Here is a 23,093-nt window from a genome sequence, read left to right on the forward strand (position 1 = left end):
TCTTATCACCATGTATTGCACCCAACGCAGAGAAGATATAGCATTTGCAGCCACCACACACAGTCATGGTTGCACCACTTTCCATCATGCATTTGGGCAGAACAGTTAAGTCGCTACAGCATCATTTACTGAAAACTCAACAAATACACTAGATGGCAATATTTAGTCACAATATACAAACTCAGATTTATCCTTTAAGTCTTTCTATCCGTGGATCCCTTTCACAGAAAGAATGTTAATAATGTCAATGCCATCTTGTGGATTTATTGTTATAATAAACAAATACAGTACTTATGTACAGTATGTTGAATGTATATATCCGTCTTGTCTTATCTTTCCTTTCCAACAATAATTTACAGAAAAATATGGCATATTTTAGAGATGGTTTGAATTGCGATTAATTACGATTAATTAATTTTTAAGCTGTGATTAACTCGGTTAAGAATTTTAATCGTTTGACAGCCCTAAAAAACAATACATCATATTTTGACGTCTGACTCTAGTAAACACTAACTCTCCATTAGGGTTGGGTATAATTTGGGGATTAAACAGTACCTGTTGCTCAAAACTAGAGTTGTCCGATAATAATTTTTTAACCGATAACCTTGTCCAACTCCAATATTCCGATAACAATATCAAACCTATATATGAGGTCGTGGACTTAACATATTATGACTAATTCTATTGTGATGCAACACTGGATGTTTTGTTAATTATAAATGTAACTTCAAAGTTTTTCAAATAAACATTCTTTGAAAAATAAGAGAACAACTTTAACTGAAGTTATGGAAAAAGTGCAAATATTGCACCAATATATCAAGCAAAGTAGTATAGATACTAAAGTATAATTATTTAAATGTTACATTTGTCTGCATCACATTTGTAGATTAATGCATAATAAAATAATGTATCTTTTAAATAAAATAAAGTGAAATGAGACAAACTAGGGGGGCGACAAAGCAATACAAACACAAGCTGGTGATCATAGGACCAGAGTCCAGACAATGCCAACGAGTAACAATTCCCAAGATGCATTTTGATGGGCTTTTGCACGGATTATAAATTGTAAATGATTTGTTTTATTACTTTTCTTACTGACTATTTCTTTCTGGTAACGCTGTACTTATATTAGATGAGTTTATAGTTCATTATTTTTTTTAAAATTTATTGTCCGTTTTATTTGTGCACCATCGATACAAATGGTCTTTGGTCAAATCCTGAGCATCTTAGTTGCAGACGTTTAGAGGTCATTCTGAGCATAGCTTCTATGCTAAGCTGTGATCAGATCATTTACATAGACTGCAGACTTGTGCATTAACTTTTAAACCAACATCCATAGTAGCGCAAAACCAATGCCGATATGTTGTGTTTTTATTTTAAATGCGTTTTATCGGCTGATATCATCGGATAACTCTCCTCAAAACTATACTCTTAATTTACAATGTCCGTTGAATACAACTTTGAATAGATTTTTCAAAATTATTGTTCTGGCTCCTGATGAGCAATTTACGATTTTATTACATGTCTCTATATTGACAGAGCTATTTTATTTGTACGTTTTTGTTTTGGCATAATTAAATATATTGCTAATCACTTTAATTTCATGACTTTTCATTGTCAGGTGACGATATCAGTAGATGGGATTTTAACCACTACGGGTTACACCCAGGAGGACTACACCATGTTAGGCTCTGACGACTTCTTCTATGTTGGTGGAAGCCCCAGCACCGCTGATCTACCTGGATCTCCAGTGAGCAACAACTTCATGGGGTGTCTCAAGGAGGTACGTTCCCTTAATCATTGTGATTTGAGATTTGGTGAACATTTGTTTGTTGTATTTGTGAATGCAACCCATTTTTTATGATTGTTATTCACTAAAACACAAGATTTTAGCATACAAATGACTGCCAACTGGCAGCTAAAGTGGTGCCTTGAAAATACAGTACTTTGTGTGCCTTGAGCCTTGTGATTTCGTTCATTGTTTTTGTAGCGATACCAACGTTTTCTTGGCTGATGTTTTTGTTTTGAGATATGAACAAAAATAGGAGATATGGATGTACCTGAGAGTGGCTGCCACTCCCAGATGATGGCTATTGTTAAGCTATGCAACAAAAAAGAGAACTACATATACAATATACATGTATTTTAAGCAGCTACATAACCTCCAATACGTGAAATCTAACATAAATTGGGAAATCTATGGACTCAGGGGCTAAAAACACATTTTGTAGAGTACAGTACGTAGCTGTGTTGTTATCCTTAATTTATATCCAAACTAAAACATATCTCGAACACGTGTTGACACACCATTTAAAAATGGTTTGTAAATAATTAATCTCATTTCAATGAATTAAAATGATTTGCCTCTTTTTTCTCTCGAAATTCAAATTTTGGTTAATATGTTAACATAAGTAGTGATGGGGCCGATCTGATCCAGTATCGGTATCGGGTTGTTGTTGCACCAATATCATTTTTGGCTCCTGATACCGATTGCGATACCTGGCTGTGTCGTACCGGCCGATACGATACTGTACCAATACCATTTTTTTCCTTTCAATTAGGGCTGTCAAACGATTCAAATTTTTAATCGAGTTAATCACTGCTTAAAAATTAATTAATCGTAATTATTCGCAATTCAAACCATCTATAAAATATGCCATATTTTTCTGTAAATTATAGTTGGAATGGAAAGATAAGACACAAGACGGATATATACATTCAACATACTGTACATACAGGAAGTAGTGTATTTGTTTATTATAACAGTAAATCAACAAGATGGCATTAACATTATTAACTTTCTCTTAAAGCAATCCATGGATAAAAAGACTTCTAGTTCTTAAAAGATAAATGTTAGTACAAGTTATAGAAATTTTATATTAAAACCCCTCTTAATGTTTTCGTTTTAATAAAGTTTGTAAAATTCTCAATCAAAAAATATACTAGTAGCTCGCCATTGTTAATGTCAATAATAATTATGGTGCTGAAACCCATAAAATCAGTGGCACCCAAGCGCCAGCAGACGGCAGCAAAACACCAGAAAACACAAGTAACAAGTGGAAATGACACTTTGCTGTCATTTTAATCTGTTTGAGCGGGGCATGTGCGTTAAATGCGTCAAATATTTTAACGTGATTAATTTAAAAAATAATTAACGCCCGTTAACGCGATAATTTTGACAGCTCTACTTTTAATACTAAATTATTGCATACTCACTCGATTGTAAAGTAATCGCTATCATGGCCTGTTCAGACACTGCGGAACTCATTATCTGCTGTTGATGGCGCTAGATGTCCAATCCATTTGAAGTGAGAGGGATGGTAGCAAATTAATGAACATTCATTCACTGCCACCTTCCTGCTTGAAAAGGATTGGACGGCTACTAGTGATAAACTCATTGGTAGGAGGGTGGCCAGAGGAAGAACAAATTTTATTTTGTGTGCGTAGCTGGCAGCCATCTTGAGTAAAGCGACTGACGCTTGGAAAGTAGATCTCGAAAAGTACATATTGCAGAGCATCGGCACGTTATTTCTTTGGTTTCATATCGACCAGTAATACTTCAATGGAGTTGGTCGCTACTGCAGGAGACATGACTTTTTCTAGACTTTCACAGTTCTAAATCAACACACATGCAGACATATAAACACACACAATGAATGCACACCATGGCATATGGGCTCCAGGGAGAGCAAGGAAGTGGTGCAGTGGCAGTGTAATCCCCTTTTGGCCCACTTCCGACTCTGAGCATAGTGGTCAGGTCTGCTATTCCAGCATATATCAACCAATCCCGGCAGGCAGACAGAAACACACATTTCAATTATAACACACAACACAGACATCTCAACAGCAATGCAAATTCACTTTGGCGTTGTCATTCAAATATAGATTAGATACTCTCAGCGATTCTGCATGATGTATTACACAAAACACACTTAGACACATACAGTGGGGCAAATAAGTATTTAGTCAACCACCAATTGTGCAAGTTCTCCTACTTGAAAAGATTAGAGAGACCTGTAATTGTTAACATGGGTAAACCTCAACCATGAGAGAGAGAATGTGGAACAAAAAAACAGAAAATCACATTGTGTGATTTTTAAAGAATTTATTTCCAAATCAGAGTGGAAAATCAGTATTTGGTCACCTACAAACAAGCAAGATTTCTGGCTGTCAAAGAGGTCTAACTTCTTCTAACGAAGTCTAACGAGGCCCCAATCGTTACCTGTATGAACGGCACCCATTTTAACTCATTATCTGTATAAAAGACACCTGTCAACGATCTCAGTCAGTCACACTCCAAACTCCACTATGGCTAAGGCCAAAGAGCTGTCGAAGGACACCAGAGACAAAATTGTAGACCTGCACCAGGCTGGGAAGACTGAATCTGCGATAGATAAAACACTTGGTGTAAAGAAATCAACTGTGGGAGCAATTATTAGAAAATTGAAGACATACAAGACCACTGATAATCTCCCTCGATCTGGGGCTCCAAGCAAGATCTCAACCAGTGGCGTCAAAATGATAACAAGAACGGTGAGCAAAAATCCCAGAACCACACGGGGGGACCTAGTGAATGACCTACAGAGAGCTGGGACCACAGTAACAAAGGCTACTATCAGTAACACAATGCGCCACGAGGGACTCAAATCCTGCACTGCCAGACATGTCCTCCTGCTGAAGAAAGTACACGTCCAGGCCCATCTGTGGTTCACTAGAGAGCATTTGGATGATCCAGAAGAGGACTGGGAGAATGTGTTATGGTCAGATGAAACCAGAATAGAACTTTTTGGTAGAAACACAGGTTCTCGTGTTTGGAGGAGAAAGAATACTGAATTGCATCCGAAGAATACCATACCCACTGTGAAGCATGGGGGTGAAAACATCATGTTTTGAGGCTGTTTTCTGCAAAGGAACCAGGACGACTAATCTATGTAAAGAAAAGAATGAATGGGGCCATGTATCGAGAGATTATGAGTGAAAATCTCCTTCCATCAGCAAGGGCATGAAGATGAGACGTGGCTGGGTCTTTCAGCATGACAATGATCCCAAACACACAGCCAGGGCAACAAAGGAGTGGCTTCGTAAGAAGCATTTCAAGGTCCTGGAGTGGCCTAGACAGTCTCCAGATCTCTACCCCATAGCAAATCTGTGGAGGGAGTTGAAAGTCCGTGTAGCCCAACGACAGCCCCAAAACATCATTGCGCTAGAGGAGATCTGCATGGAGGAATGGGCCAAAATACCAGCAACAGTGTGTGAAAAGCTTGTGAAGAATTACAGAAAATGTTTGGCCTCCGTTATTGCCAACAAAGGGCACATAACAAAGTATTGAGATGAAGTTTTGGTATTGACCAAATACTTATTTTCCACCATGATTTGCAAACAATTTCTTCAAAAATCAAACAATGTGATTTTCTGGTTTTTTTCCACATTATGTCTCTCATGTTTGAGGTCTACCCATGTTGACAATTACAGGCCTCTCTAATATTTTCAAGTGGGAGAACTTGCACAGTTATTGGTTGACTAAATACTTATTTGCCACACTGTATGAACACTTTCATTGTGTGTATGTCCCAATAATTAACTTTCAAATGATATTTTTCGCTCGTTGGTGCGTTCGATACGGCAATGCGAAGCTCCTATTGGTGAGTTCGATACGGCAGTGCGACGCTCCTATTGGTGCGCTTGATATGCCAACGCAACGCTCCCATTAGTGGAGAAAAGTGAGCTTGACCCATGTACTCACTCACTGAAGCAAAATTCCTCTGCCAATCTTTGCATGCGCTACAGTATTAATTATTATCCGTTATCTATAATTATCTTTTTACACTGAAAACAAGAGAATTTAACTAGTTTTAAGGAGGTGCGTTTTTGCAGTGTAGCTGCTCAGACACGGAATGTTTGCGTTTGATATACTGTACTGCTATTGTGGTTGTCCATTATGTTTTATTTATTAACTTACCCATGCCACAACTGGACCTTACCCAGGCCAAAACAGGACTCTTCCTATGTTTAAAGCAGGACTCTCACATATAACATAGTACACAACTCATGAACAACGAGATTTTGGTCTTTTCCATTTTAAGTGGGCCAAATCTATTAAATTAAAAGTAAGGCAAGGCAAATTTATTTATAAAGCACAATTCAACACAAGGCAATTCAAAGTGCTTTACATCACTTGAAGATCATAAAAATCACATTAAATCAATACAACGTAAAAACAAAATCGAAACAGGAAATAAAATTATACATAAAAATCGCATTTAATCACGAATAGAATGAAAAACAGATAAGTAAATAAAAAAATTAAATAAAAAATATATAAATAAAAATAAAAAAGTAAAAAAAAATACTACTAATAATTGAAATCAGCAATGGAGATAAAGCGCACGAGGAATAGAAAGCAAATAGATTGAAATATATAGACAGTTATGGATATGCTGTGCTAAACAATAGCGTTTTTAGCCCTGATTTAAAAGAGCTAACAGTTTGAGCAAACTTCAGACCTTCAGGTACAGTAACTTGTTCCAGATGTGAGGAGCATAACAACTAAATGCTGCCTCACCCTGTTTGGTTCTTGTTCTTGGAAAATACAGGAGACCAGTTTCAGACGACCTTAGGGGTCTAGATGTTTCATAGGAATCTACCAAATCAAGCATGTATTTTTGTCCAAGGCCATTAAGTAAAATAATTAAAAAATGCTCCTGTAATTTCATTCTTTAAATAAGCCATGTAACTAGCTCTGATCCAAGGTTTTGAACAGGTGTGATACTGGTGTGTGGCCACCTTGTACACGTCTGATGTTGCTCACTGTGGTCCGCAGTGTGCTCAGAGAGCTTGTGTGTCTGCTCAGACACATGAAAAATTAGCGGGAACATTGCTTACATTGCATATACTGTACACTATACTGATAACTTGAAAATATAATTGACTTAAAAATACTTCATTTTAATAAACAATTTTAAAGTTTTATTACAATAACATTAAAAACATGTAAATTACGCATTAAAAATCATACTTGTCATAGGTAATCATTTTTAAAGACCAGTTGTACTAGTAGTTCAGGATGCGAGGGACTGGAAAAACTGAGGCAGAAGTGCTTTAACTGCATAAAACTTAATTCAAACTTCAAAACATAAAACGATTTATTCAACTAATATCTTTTTTTAGATAATGATTTGGAACAGAGAGTATATTCAACCCTAGCTCCCCAAATGACTTGGAAAACAGCAGTAGTGTAATACAGACAACATTGATACAGTACTGCATTTACAAATTTGAATATTTATCATCTCATGCCATCTTCCTTAAAGAGCATATGACATGAGAAAAAAAGTCTTAAATGGCATTAGTATGTGAATTAGAATCATATTTTGAGACGATTCGACTATATACAAAAATTTAGCAAAGCGCAGATGACGAGAAATTAGTCTTTTAATCTGCCGGTTAGCCACGCCTACCATTATAGGGCTTTAGTGTCCCCAACAGGTGGATGACGTCAGCGGTAGACTGGGCTCATCGGTTTTACTATTCAGCCCATTGAGGGGGAATTATTCAGAACGCGGAAAACGCGACGAAGAGAGCCGCAAAACGTCATTGTTTCAGTCTCTCTTCTCCAATATTTTTACAGGATATTCTTTTTATCCAAGTATTTCTCCCCAAGAGCTATATAAATGGCTTGAGAAGGACCAGTCAGCCCGTCGAGGGGGAACTATTCACAACGAGGAAAACGCGACGAAGAGAGCTGCAAATGTCATTGTTTCTGTCTCTTTACTTCAATATTTTTACAAGATATTCTTTTTATCCAAGTATTTTCCCCAATTGCTAAATAAATGGCTTGGTCATGACACAAATAACAGTCTTGTGATAAATGGAATATGAAATGATAAAAATGCATTTATTCAGGACGACATGGCAAAATTACTCCATAATGGTCGAAACTGTCGACTTCACCTTTACTGTTGCACCTCCCGAACTATATTTTATGACACCTAAATCGGACATACTGTATGTCATTTCCCTTCCCCGTCTTCAGAGAATGTAAACAAACCAAAAGGCATGACAGCTAGCCGACACGCTAACCCGAACTGAGTGATGTTTCAAAGTCTTCGAAGCGGAAAATCACACATAACTCGCCTGGATTATTTGACATGATGACTGAGTTGTCGATTGTCTTCGCGGATCGGCAAACCGCCCGGCGGAGAGCAATTTACAGTTCGTTCCCCGGAGGAGGGTGGCTGCAGTTGTTGTGAAGCTAACGTGCTAATGTGCATGAGGAGAGCTTTTTACATGCCTATCAATGATCAAACGTAAGTAGTCCTTTATTTAAAGAAAGTTTGTAGTGTTTATTTTGTAATAGCTGTATTAATATTTGACATAATACCAAACAAGATGTTTACTCACTTCCAAGTCCAATGGTCCCACTGTAGTCAGGCTTGTTTTGGCCAATAACCACGGTGAATGGGAACCTTTTGAAACTCCAAAAAGGCGCATACGCCTCTCCCTCATACAGAATGATTTTTCTGCAGCCGTTTGGCTGGCGTGATGTGAAAAATAAACGTATTAATCCGCAAAATCAGTTGAATCCTTCGTCCTCATACACAACAGTACGCTGTATAGTGAAGAAGACGTCTTCTACCGTACACGTCACAGCGCCCTCCTCCTCAATGCAAGACCGAAGCCGGAAGTCTCTCATTTTCATGGCGCGTGATTCAAAAAACGAAATAAATATAGCGATCGCTTCCACACACATCCAAGCGGTCCATATCATTCAGGAGCATAAAATACCGCGTGCATTATGAAATAAACATGCTTTTTCGTGTCACATGCACTTTAAAGAAGTATAGGTTTCTACTTTCCCTCACACAGTTTCACACACTTTCAGCCCTCGGCAGCGCTCCTTCTCTGCCGTCACACCCTCTCATCCTGCACCCCAACTATTATGGGGCTAATTTGCCTGCTTGCAATGCTCTTGTCCTCGCCATCTAGAGTGGCATTATAGAAAAATGTTTTGTTACCATGGCGCCAAATTCTGGTTGCCCTAGGTAGCCCATGTGGCTGACTGGCCCATGATTATTATGCCTTTCATAAGCCAGCAATTACAGAGAAAGCCTACATCTCAGAGCCTACAAAATGCATAATGGTCTACAATAACACATAATTGCTGTAATTGTCACTACTCCTAGTACCCCCAACCACCCCCATTCTCCCACTCTCTCCCAGCCTCTACCTTTCACATGTAGTCCTTTTACTTGGCGAGCCGACTATCAGACATCGAAACACAAAAGACTGAGCAATAAAGACGGACAAAACATTAACTGCTGATTTCACAATTTTTACTTACCTCTCATACAGTATTTGTATTGCTTGTACTTACTCATCATTCTCACTGAAGTGATATAGCGGTATATTGTTTCTTTCATTGTTAATAACAAATATGCTCTTACGTATACACAATGTAAGATATCAATCCGACAACAATAGTAGGCCTACTGAATGGTTAAAAGCATAACGAATGACGAAAAATATATAAATACGCGTACTTGTACTTGTGTGTACTGATACTAAAAGTATGTGTACCTGTGTGTACTTATACGCCATATACATGTGCATGCGTGTGCTTATACTACATGTACGTGCGCTTGCGTGTAGTAACTACAAGAATGTGGACTACCCGTGCGTGTTTTCGCGTATAATTGTGTTATAAATACAGTATGTGTACTTGCATCTATTTGTTCTACAAGTATGTGTTAATGGGTGTAGTTGTACTGTAAGTACAAGTACCCGCATGTAGTTGTACTGTAGGTACGTGTATTTGTCCTGTAAGTATGTGTATTTGCATGTACTAATACTGCAGCTACTAGTATATTTGTGTGTACTTGCATGTATTTGTACTACAAATACATGTACTTGCACGTACTAATACTGCAAGTACTTGTGCTTAAATGTATTTACACTACAGGTACAGTAGGGCTCGTAAATATTTAGTCAACCATCAATTGTGCAAGTTCTCCTACTTGAAAAGATTAGACAGGCCTGTAATTGTCCACATGGGTAAACCTCAACCATGAGAGAGAGAATGTGGAACAAAAAAACAGAAAATCACATTGTTTGATTTTTAAAGAGTTTATTTCCAAATTAGAGTGGAAAATAAGTATTTGGTCACCTACAAACAAGCAAGATTTCTGGCTGTCAAAGAGGTCTAACTTCTTCTAACGAGGTCTAACAAGGCTCCACTCATTACCTGTATTAATGGCACCTGTTTTGACTCATTATCGGTTTAAAAGACACCTGTCCACAACCTCAGTCAGTCACACTCCAAACTCCACTATGGCCAAGACCAAAGAGCTGTCGAAGGACACCAGAGACAAAATTGTAGACCCGCACCAGGCTGGGAAGACTGCATCTGCAATAGGTAAAATGCTTGGTGTAAAGAAATCAACTGTGGGAGCAATTATTAGAAAATGGAAGACTTACAAGACCACTGATAATCTCCCTCAATCTGGGGCTCCATGCAAGATCTCACCCCGTGGAGTCAAATTGATAACAAGAATGGTGAGCAAAAATCCCAGAACCACACGTGTGGACCTAGTGAATGACCTACAGAGAGCTGGGAAAACAGTAACAAAGGCTACTATCAGTAACACAATGCGCCGCCAGGGACTCAAATCCTACACTGCCAGACGTGTCCCCCTGCTGAAGAAAGTACACGTCCAGGCCCGTCAGCTGTCCGCTAGAGAGCATTTGGATGATCCAGAAGAGGACTGGGAGAATGTGTTATGGTCAGATGAAACCAAAGTAGAACTTTTTGGTAGAAACACAGGTTCTCGTGTTTGGCGAAGAAAGAATATTGAATTGCATCCGAAGAACACCATACCCACTGTGAAGCATGGGGGTGGAACCATCATGCTTTGGGGCTGTTTTTCTGCAAAGGGACCAGGACGACTGATCTGTGTAAAGGAAAGAATGAATGGGGCCATGTATCGAGAGATTATGAGTGAAAATCTCCTTCCATCAGCAAGGGCATTGAAGATGAGACATGGCTGGGTCTTTCAGCATGACAATGATCCCAAACACAGAGCCAGGGCAACAAAGGAGTGGCTTCGTAAGAAGCATTTCAAGGTCCTTGAGTGGCCTAGCCAGTCTCCAGATCTCGACCCCATAGAAAATCTGTGGAGGGAGTTGAAAGTCTGTGTTGCCCAACGACAGCCCCAAAACATACTGCTCTAGAGGAGATCTGCATGGAGGAATGGGCCAAAATACCAGCAACAGTGTGTGAAAAGCTTGTCAAGAGTTACAGAAAACGTTTGGCCTCCGTTATTGCCAACAAAGGGTACATAACAAAGTATTGAGATGAACTTTTGGTATTGACCAAATACTTACTTTCCACCATGATTTGCAAATAAATTCTTTTGATTTTCTGTTTTTTTTGTTTTTTTTTCCCCTCCACACATTCTGTCTCTCATGGTTGAGGTTTACCCATGTTGACAATTACAGGCCTCGCTAATATTTTCAAGTGGGAGAACTTGTACAATTAGTTGTTGACTAAATACTTATTTGCCACGCTGTACGTGTACTTGCATGTATTCTTACTACAAATACTTGTACTTGCATGTACCTGTTCTACAAGTATGTGTACTTGTGTGTAGTCTTACTACAAGTATGTTATTTGCATGTACCTGTACTACAAGTATGTGCACTTTAGTGTATTAAGACAGCAACTACTTGTACTTGTGTGTACTTGCATGTATTTGTACTACAAGTACGTGTACTTTCATGTACAAATACTGCAAGTACTTGTGCTTGCATGTATTTGCACTACAAGTATATGTACTTGCATGTATTAGTGCTACAAATACTTGTACTTGCATGTACTTGATCTATAAATGCTGTATGTGTACTTGGGTGTACTTGCATGTACTTGTACTGGCAGTATGTGTATCCTTGTGTTTACATGTACTAAAAGTATGTGTACTTACATGTACATGTACAAAAAGTCTGTTAACTTGCGTTTACTTGTACTACAAGTTTACCGACCAGCACAGCAAAGCACTTTCTCCACGAATTGCATGTTGTAGTTACAAAAATCAATGGAAAATTTATGCACCTCGCCCAGTTAAAATGAACTGCACGTCTAGTGCCGTCATTGGCAGCCAATGAGTTAAATGCTCCAAGATAATTATGTTCAATCACAACAACTGAAACTGTAGCCTGGGTTTTGGTGGCGCGGGTGGCGAGGTGATATTGATGGATGAGAGAGCTGAAAGTGGAAGGATGAAACAAAAAGAGAAAGAATAACTACAAATAGAGGCTAGAGAGGAGGAAAATACAATTTCCTATCCAGTTCCATAGTACCTCAAAGGATAAATTTATTCACTCTCTAATCTGATGGTGGATTATTGATAATCTCATACCCTCTCGCTACCCATTTAGACAGAATCCTGGGCACAGAGAGCAAAGAAATACATGAATATAAAAGAGGAGAATACAGTGAGTGTTTGTTTTTTGTATGCCTGTGACCAAAATATACCCAGACAGAAGGAGTTACTCTGCCCGGAGAATTAGAGGTGAAAAAAAGGGCTTCAATTTTCCAGTTGAGCAGATTTCAATTTGCACGCACGCACACACACACACGCGCCCCCACCCGCACACACACGCACCCTTCTCCATGACTCCATCCTCCCATTGTTATTGACAGCATTTAGAACTGCTGTGATAAGAGATTGGCTACTTAATGTTTTCATTCCTTTGTTTTCTTTCATTCGGTGGACAATTACTCATAATTCCAGTCCCACTTCTGAGATTGATATAACTTTATCTAGAAATGAATGTAGAACACTGAGACTAGTTTTTATCACTTTTCTTCATCATTCAATATTGTAGACTGGAAAATGAATGGGATGACATTGGCACTCCTGTGCAAAAACGTGAGTTACCAGGCGAGCCACATTTACACGACAATGATTTTACGTAATGTGTAGGTGGCAGCACCACCAAAACGTCATTCCTGCGTGTAACCCTTCCCTTCTCCTGTTTCATCTTTCGTCCTGGTCAAATAACAACATGGCAAAGTGCATCAGGCAGAGTACTACATGACTTTCTGTGATTAAGTAGTGAATTGTTGATTAGATTCTTGAATAATGTTGAACCCTGTTAGGCCGTGTAGAAGGTTACTACTTGAAGACATGTTTTCATACAGTCACACTGTACTCGTGTGCTGACATCATCAGTATCTTCACCCGCTTCACTGACAAATATACTGGAGCATTATCGCCACCTACTCTTCTGGAGTAAGGAAGTCAATTGTCACCCAAAACGCACTTCTGCGTTGTCAACTGTTTAGACTGCGACGACAGTGGGGAACGTTGTCAAGATCTCCACTCTGGAAGGCGTTTTCAAATTTTAGCGTTTTCAGCCCCCAACAACACAGATGCCGTGTCAACGAAAAAGTTATTCCGTTGTCTTCCCCGTTGGTGTTGTCATGTAAACGGCTTCTTAGTTAAATTGCAGTAATTGCAACAATTACAGTGCCATCCATAATTATTGGCACCCCTGGTTAAGATGTGTTTTTTAGTTTGTAATATTTTTTTTTAATATTCAAATAATATGGGACCTTAATGGAAAAAAAGAGAAAAATCCAACCTTCAATACAAGTGCATTTATTCAGTGGGGGAAAAAATCCCACATAAAGAAATAATTATTTGACATCAAATAATGTGTGTCACAATTATTAGCACCCCTGGTGTTAATACTTTGCACAACCCCCTTTTGCCAACAAAACAAGGTCTGGGGACTGAGATGGCCATGGGAGGAGCTTGATTTTGTGTGTGGTGAACCATTTCTCTGTAGATTTGGCCATATGTTTAGGGTCAATGTCATTGTCATTGTCTTGCAGGTCCCAGGCTTCAACTGGGACCGTGTGCTTTGGTCAGATGAGACCAAGATTGAGCTTTTTGGCAACAAACACTCTAAGTGGGTCTGGCGTGCCACGAAAGATGCGCATGCTGAAAAGCACCTCATACCCACTGTGAAGTATGGGGGTGGGTCAGTGATGCTGTGGGGCTGTTTCGCTTCCAAAGGCCCTGGGAACCTTGTTAGGGTGCATGGCATCATGAATGCTTTGAAATACCAGGACATTTTAAATCAAAATCTGTTGCCCTCTGCCCGAAAGCTGAAGATGCTTCGTCACTGGGTCTTTCAGCAAGACAATGACCCTAAACATATGGCCAAATCTACACAGAAATGGTTCACCAGACACAAAATCAAGCTCCTCCCATGGCCATCTCAGTCCCCAGACCTTGTTTTGTTGGCAAAAGGGGGTTGTACAAAGTATTAACACCAGGGGTGCTATAATTGTGACACATATTATTTGATGTCAAATAATTATTTCTTTATGTGGGATTTTTTTCCCTATTGAATAAATGCACTTGTATTGAAGGTTAGATTTTTCTCTTTTTTTCCATTAAGGTCCCATATTATTTGAATTTTAAAAAATATATATTACAAGCTAAAAAACACATCTTTAACCAGGGGTGCCAATAATTATGGAGGGCACTGTATTCTGAAGGTAAATTCAATTGAGAAATATAATTTCCCACTCTGCTAAATAATCAGAAAACCATTTTTTGAAGTAGTATATAGTGTTGCACCGTTACCAATAGGTGTTTCTGTGTTGATACCGCTATAGGACTAAAAAAATATCATCGGTATCGGTGGGTATTGAGAAAAACGTGCTGATGCACGTGCAACATGTTCTCTTCGAGATTTAGTTTCCAACCGTTGGTCGACCTAACCAAGATGTCCTACCACCTACACATGTCCCTGTATAAAAAAAAAAAACGGGAGTGCTTGTCGCCCTTCCCAAGATGATAGATGTCGAAATGTGTAACATCCAATCATGCCTATGCTGTGAATTTCAATGAGTTTATCACTAGTAGTTTTCCAATCCATTTGAAGATGGAAGGCGGCAGCGAATGAACAAATGTCTCGCGCCATCAACTAGAGCCAATGCGTTAACAAATGCGTTCTTCCTCTGGCCAAGATGCACCTTCTCATCATTTAGTTTATCAATAGTAGACATCCAAATTTCAAATCCAATTTAAAGCAGGAGGGTGGCAGTGAATGAACAAACCCTCCGACACCAAATAGATTGGATGTCCAGCGCTGTCAATGGCATCCAATGAATTAAAAAAAAAAAGTTCTTCCTCTAGCCAAGAAGCACCTAGCATTTTTTTTTAAATGATTTTTTTGTTATTGTTGTCCTTTAAACATTTTTCTTCTTTCTTGAACAGGTGGTGTACAAGAACAATGACATCCGCCTTGAGTTGTCCCGTCTGGCTCGTATCGTTGACCCTAAAATGAAGATCCAGGGCGAGGTGTCCTACAAGTGTGAAAACGTGGCAACCCTTGACCCCATTTCTTTTGAGACTCCAGAGGCCTATATCAGCTTACCCAAGTGGAATACCAAGCGAATGGGATCAATCTCTTTTGATTTTCGCACTACGGAGCCTAATGGCCTTATCCTCTTCACCCATGGCAAACCTCAAGAGCGCAAAGATGCAGCACGGAGCCAGAAGAACACGAAGGTCAGGCCTTCTTTATGACTAATAATGTGCTCGAGTTCATTTTAAAGGTGCATGATGGGATCATAGTCGAGTTCATTTTAAAGGTGCATGATGGGGTCAGAGTCAGGCTTCCAACAATGCACTGAAGGTCCTTTTTGTGTGTGCTAGGTTACTGTAATATTTAAGCAAAATAAGACTTTCCCTTTCCCTTGGAAAGATTTTTACCTTTGGGATCTTTGTTGCAACTCTTATCTGACCAATGCGTTCTCTACTCTGTCTCAATGTTGGAGAAAAATCACTCATCTAAGATGACTAACAAGACGTATAGTTTAACCCTTTGATGCCTGAATTTATATTTAACATGAAAAATCATTGGCTGAATACACGAGTACATAACGACAGTAATTATAAAAAGATAACAACAAATATGGATATTATTAATTAGATATTACATATTATTAATATAGAAGATTTAGATTTAAAAATAATTTATAACAATAAAAAGAAATTGAAAAATATCAAAAAAATTATTTAAAATAAACCTTTTTAAAATAAAATAAACACTGTAATTAGGGTTCTCGAGGGTGCATGGGAGTTCGCCCAACTAGTCTACGTACATGTGTTTTGGAGATTTGGAGAAGGTGTTTGACTGTGTGCCACGGGGAGTCCTGTGGGGAGTGCTCCGGGAGTACGAGGTACCTGTGGGGAGTGCTCCGGGAGTACGAGGTACCTAGCCCCAGGGTAAGGGCTGTTTGGACCCTGTACGACCGGTATCACAGTTTGGTACGCATTGCCGGCAGTAAGTCGAATTCGTTCCCAGTGAGGGTTGGACTCCGCCAAGGCTGCCCTTTGTCTACGATTCTGTTCATAATTTTTATGGACACAATTTCTAGGCGCAGCCGAAGTGTTGAGGGGGTTCTGGTTTGGTGGCCTCAGGATTGCATCTCTGCTTTTTGCAGATGATGTGGTGCTGTTTGCTGCATCAAGCCATGACCTATAACTCTCAATTGAGTGGTTCGCAGCCGAGTGTGAAGCCGTCTGGATGAAGATCAGCACCTCCAAATCCGAGACCATGGTCCCCAGTCGGAAAAGGGTGGCGCGTCCTCTCCGGTTCGGGGATGAAATCCTGCCCCAAGGGAAGGAGTTCAAGTATCTTGGAGTCTTGTTCACGAGTGAGAGTAGGAGGGAGCGGGAGATCGACAGGCGGATCGGTGCAGCGTCTGCAGTGATGCGAACTCGGCACCGGTCCGTAGTGGTGAAGAAGAAGCTGAAAAGGCAAAGCTCTCAATTTACCAGTCGATCTACGTTCCTACCCTCACCTATAGTCATGAGCTGTGGTTCATTACCGAAAGAGCCACCGAAATAATTCATTTGCGGTCTATTACATTATACGGTCTATTTTTAATTGTTTTAGTGTCCCAAAGACGTATTTATACATCTTGTACATTTTTTTTTCAAAAGAGACATCTTTGGGTTCTGATTCAATTTAGCTCCAAAGCACTAAGCTGAAAATACATTTTAAAGCAATAAAACTGGCCACTGGAGGGCAGTAGCGCATTTTGGTAAGACCCGATTCAACGGCAGCGAACGGCCAAGCCGCACGGCTAGGGTGCCGGCGGAAGACGACCGAATGGATGCCAGGCGGCGGACGACCGAGCAAAACAACTGGTAGGACACCCGGGATGCCAGGCACTGGACGACCGAGCAGAACGACCGGGACCACTAGTGCAGCGGACGATGCCTTTGAGTCCGTGCTGCTCGCAAGCAGAGCCCGCAGAGACACAAAAAAATTCATCTTTATGAGACAGGCGGCGATGAGGGAAAAGTTTAACCGGCTGTTGTGGCTGGAACAGCGTCATCTTTCAGTTAATTATGTGTAAATAAATTGTTACTTTGCTATCAAAAGCTCTATTTGTCTTGTTGTTTATCTTATTTTGTAAAAGGAGAACATTATTCAGATGTATGGGCTGTAACTAAAGCAAAAAATAGCTGTGTTAAAGTCAAAGTTATGTTTGAAATGTATGCTTTCACAAAAAGCTCAATTTCTCCGTTTTTTCATCAGAAATTGGAAAATTGCTCAAACTAAGCTGTTTTCTAAAGAATAGAGAAAGATAAGAACTTTTTTCTGCTGAAAGAAGAGAGTCTAATCTTTCTTTTGGTGGGTTCCATGTTTATATAGCAATAGAACAGAATTTTCTGCAGGCCTTGCAAAATCATTCAAATCCAGTAAAACGGCCGGGAGCGAAGGGCCTTCCTCCGGTGAAAATGAGATAGGTTGAGAAGCTTGGTCTTCCAGGAGGGACCCGGTGTTGAGCTGCTACTCCTCCGTGTTGAGAGGAGCCAGTTGAGGTGGCTCGGACATCTGGTTCAGATGCCTTCTGAACGCCTCCCTGGATAGCTGTCCCGGGTATGTCCCACCGGCGAGAGGCCCCGGGGAATACCCAGGACACGCTGGAGAGACTACGTCTCTGGGCTGACCTGGGATCCTGCTGGAGGAGCTGGTTAAAGTGGCTGGGGAGAGGGAAGTATGCGCTTCCCTCCCTGCTAAAGTTGCTGCCTCCATGACCAACCCCAGACTAAGCGGTAGATGATGGAAGAATGGATGGATGTACTGTAATTTATCTGGCAACCAATTCAGAGTGTACGTCACTTCCTACTCATGGTTAGTTGGGTTAGGCTCCAGCAGTTCAGAAGATGATTGAATGGATGAATTAATAATAAAAGAAAAGAATGAAAGAAAATCATTTTTGACACTATAAACAAGGAATAAAAGTAGGATTCTTTTAATGAATTCCTCCTGTTTAAAATTTATTTTAGAAATAAAAACCTAATTATTTTTGGTAAATGAAGACTACTTACAGTATACTATATAGCACATTTATCTACATGTGTAACATGGCCAAAGCGCTTTACATCAGCACATATTTACCCTTCCACACATACAGTACATTCAGACACCATTGGTGCTGCTGCTATGCAAGGCCCAAGGGCAATCAGAGCCGGGAATTAAACCGCTGACCCTTCAGTCGCAGGACAACTCGAGCTACCAAGTGCACCACGCCTAATAATTTTGAATAAAAATGCATAGAATGCAAATTTTATTAATTCTCTCTCTCTCTCTCTCTCTCTCTCTCTCTCTCTCTCTCTCTCTCTCTCTCTCTCTCTCTCTCTCTCTCTCTCTCTCTCTCTCTCTCTCTCTCTCTCTCTCGCTAAATTTTATTTTTTCCCCCCCTCATTCCAAGCTGTATTTCTTTTTCATTGTAACTTTCCATATTTAGCATTTTTGTATTCATGCTATTTTTATGTACTTATGCTTTATCTATAATTGGTAAATGTAAATTCAGGCACTAATTGGCATAACTTGATTGCATGAGCTTTGATAATGTCATTTTAAAATGTTTTTCCAGGTGGATTTCTTTGCTGTTGAACTACTGGATGGAAGTTTGTACCTGCTGTTGGACATGGGCTCAGGGACCATCAAAGTGAAGGCCACGCAAACAAAGGTCAATGATGGGGCCTGGTATCATGTGGACATCCAAAGAGATGGCCGTTCAGGTCAGTTCTGTCTACAAAGTTAAATTTAATTAAATAAAAGCTAAATTAATTAGTATTACAAAAGTGCATTATTACTCCTGATTTGTTTTTATGTATATAGGGTAGCAAACACAGTCAGAAAAAAACTCATTTGTCCTTTGTCATCCTAATTTTGATGTCTACTCTATACACTTCACAGGCACCATCTCTGTTAACAGTAGAAGGACCCCGTTCACAGCAAGCGGTGAGAGCGAAATCTTAGACCTGGAAGGCGATATGTACTTGGGGGGCCTTCCTACAGATCGCACCAACCTCATTTTGCCTACTGAGCTGTGGACAGCGATGCTTAACTATGGCTACGTGGGTTGCATCCGCGATCTCTTCATTGACGGTCGAAGCAAAGACATCCGTCAGATTGCTGGAGCGCAAAATGGCGCCGGAATTAAGCCCTCATGCAACAAGCAACCTGGCAAACAGTGTGAGAGTTACCCATGCAAGAACCGAGGTGCCTGCAAAGAGGGCTGGAATCGATTCATCTGCGACTGCACCGGCACTGGTTACTGGTCCCGCACTTGTGAGAGAGGTAAAAAAAATTATATATGAGTTTTAAGACCTTTTGGTCTGCTTCTTATGCTATTTTATGTTGCTCTCTTTAATTTTGTGGCCCAGTTCTATAGCTCAGTTGACTAGCATACATACAGTTTATTGGATGTGACAATCAGTGTTGGGCACGTTACTTTAAAAAAGTCATTAGTTATAGTTACTCACTACTTCTTCCAAAAAGTAACTGAGTTAGTAACTGAATTATAGTAAAAATAACTAGTTACCAGGGAAAGTGACTATTTCTGTTACTTAAAAAGAAGTTGTTGTATGTCAAAGAATTTGAAATTTTCTGAGCAGTATTCGAGTCAGTTGAATAGAGAAGAACAGACAGGTAGTTGTGTTATAGAACCTTGTAATATTTATAGCACCTCGCCAGCAACAGATTTATCCTACACTTGAAGTGCAACAAAAATAAACAGATTTGAATTGCTTACCACAGATGTCGACAAAAGCTTTGCCCCGGGACATAAATTACACTTTACATGCACGTTCTTTCCTTTAATTTCGACCAACTTGAAATAGTGTTTATATCTCCACCTCGTAAAGGACTAATTTTCCTCTAAACGCTCTGCCATCATATCCCTCTGCATCTGTTTTGCATGTGTGTGTTTGCCGCACACGCTGTTCCGGTTTGTGTGTGAAAACACCGGCTCTGAAGTACGTGCGCTATTAGGCTCGAGCGTTTACGTCACAGAATGGGGGATCACGTGAGATTTGACAACAACGCAGCCATATTGGAAGCAGGTCTGGCTCGCGGGACATTAAACTTTAACTTGCCAGTTCGATAAAGAGACAAACTCGTCACTAAGGCGAAGAACAGATATGTGATCAAACTTAAGGATGTGAACAATGTTGACCCTTACGAGCAAGTCGAAGACAAATGGAGTAAAGATGTCGACGGGCTTCCACAATTACGCGAAATGGACATTCTGCTGTATTTATTGTTTGGTGTATGTTACTAAACTCATCAGCGATTCCGAAATTACAAATCGCTACAAAGCTACGAACAGTTTTGCTGCGGCTGGGTGCAGGACCTGCACATTATGACCGTATCAAACGGCAACTCCATTGTTCTTGCAAAGGTAGGCTATGTGTGTTTACTATTTTCATTGCCATGAACCTGAACGCACCCCGAGTCTTGGATGACATATAAACAGCTGGTAGTTTAGATTACCCCATTACTGAAAAAATAACGTCGTTATGTAACGGCTTTATTTATAACGGCGTTATTCCCAACACTGGTGAGAATATATCGATATGGCGGTATACCGTTAAATAGATGTCACTGTTTAATAAACCTAAAAGAATTCCAGTTGACAACAGCTTTCCACTACAATTGTGTCTATGTTAACTTATTTTAACTAAAAAAAAAAAAAAATAAAATTGTATTTTAACTCATTGAATGCCATTTTTGGGGCTAGACATCCAGTTCATATTGATTGGGACGGGCACTCAAACACGAGCGTTTACAGTCAGCTGTCCCATTTTATATGAATTGGATGTCTATCCCCGTCAGTGGCATTCAATGAGTTAAATACTATTTAAAAAAAAAAAAAAAAACTTTTGAGTGTTATTTGGGGCAGCAACCAGTGTGAATTTCTCTTTTTATTATTTCAATTTTATTCATGTAGTTTTAATTAACTTTGTATTAATTTATAAAGTTATTTATAGTTATGAAAAAAAAGTATTTAAAAAAAAAATACAATAATGATTGCCGTAATATTCGGACCATAAGCGTTTTTTACCTGCGTTGAACCATGCAGTTTTTGCGGAGTGTAGCTTGTTTATGGATTTGTACAGGCTGGTGATTCTCCAATGATACTCTATTGGTGTAAACATTCTTTTATGCAATGCTGACACCTGCGATTTATAGTCCAGTGCAGCTTATATATGAATGAATGCAGTTCTTTTTGTAAAATATGGGGTGTGCTGCTATCAGGTGTGCCTTACAGTGCTGGCCAAATGTATAGGCACCCCTGCATTTCAGATGATGCTAAATTTTTCCAGAAAATGATTGCAATTACTAATGCTTTGGTACTAATATCTTCATTTATTTTGATTGCAATGAAAAAACACAAAAGAGAATGAAAAAAAAAAAAAGAAATCATTATCATTTTACACAAAACTCCAAAAATGGGTCAGACAAAAGTATTGGCACCCTCAGCCTCATACTTGGTAGCACAACCTTTAGACGAAATAACTGCGAACAACCGCTTCCGGTATCCATCAGTGAGTTTCTTACAATGCTCTGCTGGAATTTTAGACCGTTCTTCTTTGGCCAACTGCTCCAGGTCTCTGAGATTTGAAGGGTGCCTTCTCCAAACTGCCATTTTCAGATCTCTCCAAAGGTGTTCTATGGGATTCAGGTCTGGACTCATTGCCGGCCACTTTAGAAGTCTCCATTGCTTTCTCTCAAATCATTGTGTAGTGATTTTTGAAGTGTGCTTCCTGCTGGAAGACCCATGACCTCTGAGGGAGACCCAGCTTTCTCACACTGGGCCCTACATTATGCTGTGAAATTTGTTGGTAGTTTTCAGACTTCATAATGCCATGCACAGGTCAAGCAGTCCAGTTCCAAAAAAAGCAACCCCTAAAACATTAGGGAAACTCCGCCATGTTTGACTGTGGGGACCGTGTTCTTTTCTTTGAAGGCCTCGTTTTTTCCCCCTGTAAACTCAATGTTGATGCCTTTTCCAAAAAGCTCTACTTTTGTCTCATATGACCAGAGAACATTCTTCCAAAACGTTTTTGGCTTTCTCAGGTAAGTTCTGGCGAACTCCAGCCTGGCTTTTTTATGTCTCTCGGTCAGAAGTGGGTCTTCCTGGGTATCCTACCATATAGGGTTGTATGGTGTCAGTGTCAATGCCATAGTATGGGTTGACACTGTTGTACCCTCGGACTGCAGGACAGCTTGAACTTGTTTGGATGTTAGTCGAGGTTCTTTATCCACCATCCGCACAATCTTTCGTTGAAATCTCTCTTCAATTTTTCTTTTCCGTCCACACTTAGGGAGGTGAGCCATAGTGCCGTAGGCTTTATACTTATTGATGACACTGCGCACGGTAGACACAGGAACATTCAGGTCTTTGGAGATGGACTTGTACCCTTGAGATTGCCCATGCTTCCTCACAATTTTGCTTCTCAAGTCTTCAGACAGTTCTTTGGTCTTCTTTCTTTTCTCCATGCTCGATGTGGTACACACAAGGACACAGGACAGAGGTTCTGTCAACTTTAATCCATTTTAACTGTCTGCAAGTGTGATTTAGTCATTGCCACCATCTGTTATGTGCCACAGGTAAGTAACAGGTGCTGGTAATAACACAAATTAGAGAAGCATCACGATTTTTCAAAGGGTGCCAATACTTTTGTCTGCCCCATTTTTCGAGTTTTGTGTAA

The 23,093-nt window shown here is 39.8% G+C and overlaps 1 protein-coding gene across 12 annotated transcripts in view; it reads left to right on the plus strand.

Moving 5' to 3' along the window:
• Positions 1 to 23,093, plus strand: part of nrxn3a (neurexin 3a) — a 182,758-nt gene that overhangs the window by 86,839 nt on the left and 72,826 nt on the right. For all 12 annotated transcript variants that reach the window (XR_009067144.1, XR_009067146.1, XR_009067145.1 and 9 more), the window contains 4 exons: positions 1,622 to 1,783; positions 15,288 to 15,581; positions 18,968 to 19,115; positions 19,294 to 19,677. Coding sequence is in view for 8 of the 12 variants with exons in the window: in XM_057859332.1 (XP_057715315.1) it covers positions 1,622 to 1,783; positions 15,288 to 15,581; positions 18,968 to 19,115; positions 19,294 to 19,677 (988 nt within the window). In the remaining 4 variants the exon portion in view is untranslated. The remainder of the gene's footprint in view (positions 1 to 1,621; positions 1,784 to 15,287; positions 15,582 to 18,967; positions 19,116 to 19,293; positions 19,678 to 23,093) is intronic.

This window comes from Corythoichthys intestinalis, chromosome 15 (genome assembly GCF_030265065.1).
Source record: "Corythoichthys intestinalis isolate RoL2023-P3 chromosome 15, ASM3026506v1, whole genome shotgun sequence".
In the NCBI taxonomy this organism is placed as follows: Eukaryota; Metazoa; Chordata; class Actinopteri; order Syngnathiformes; family Syngnathidae; genus Corythoichthys; species Corythoichthys intestinalis.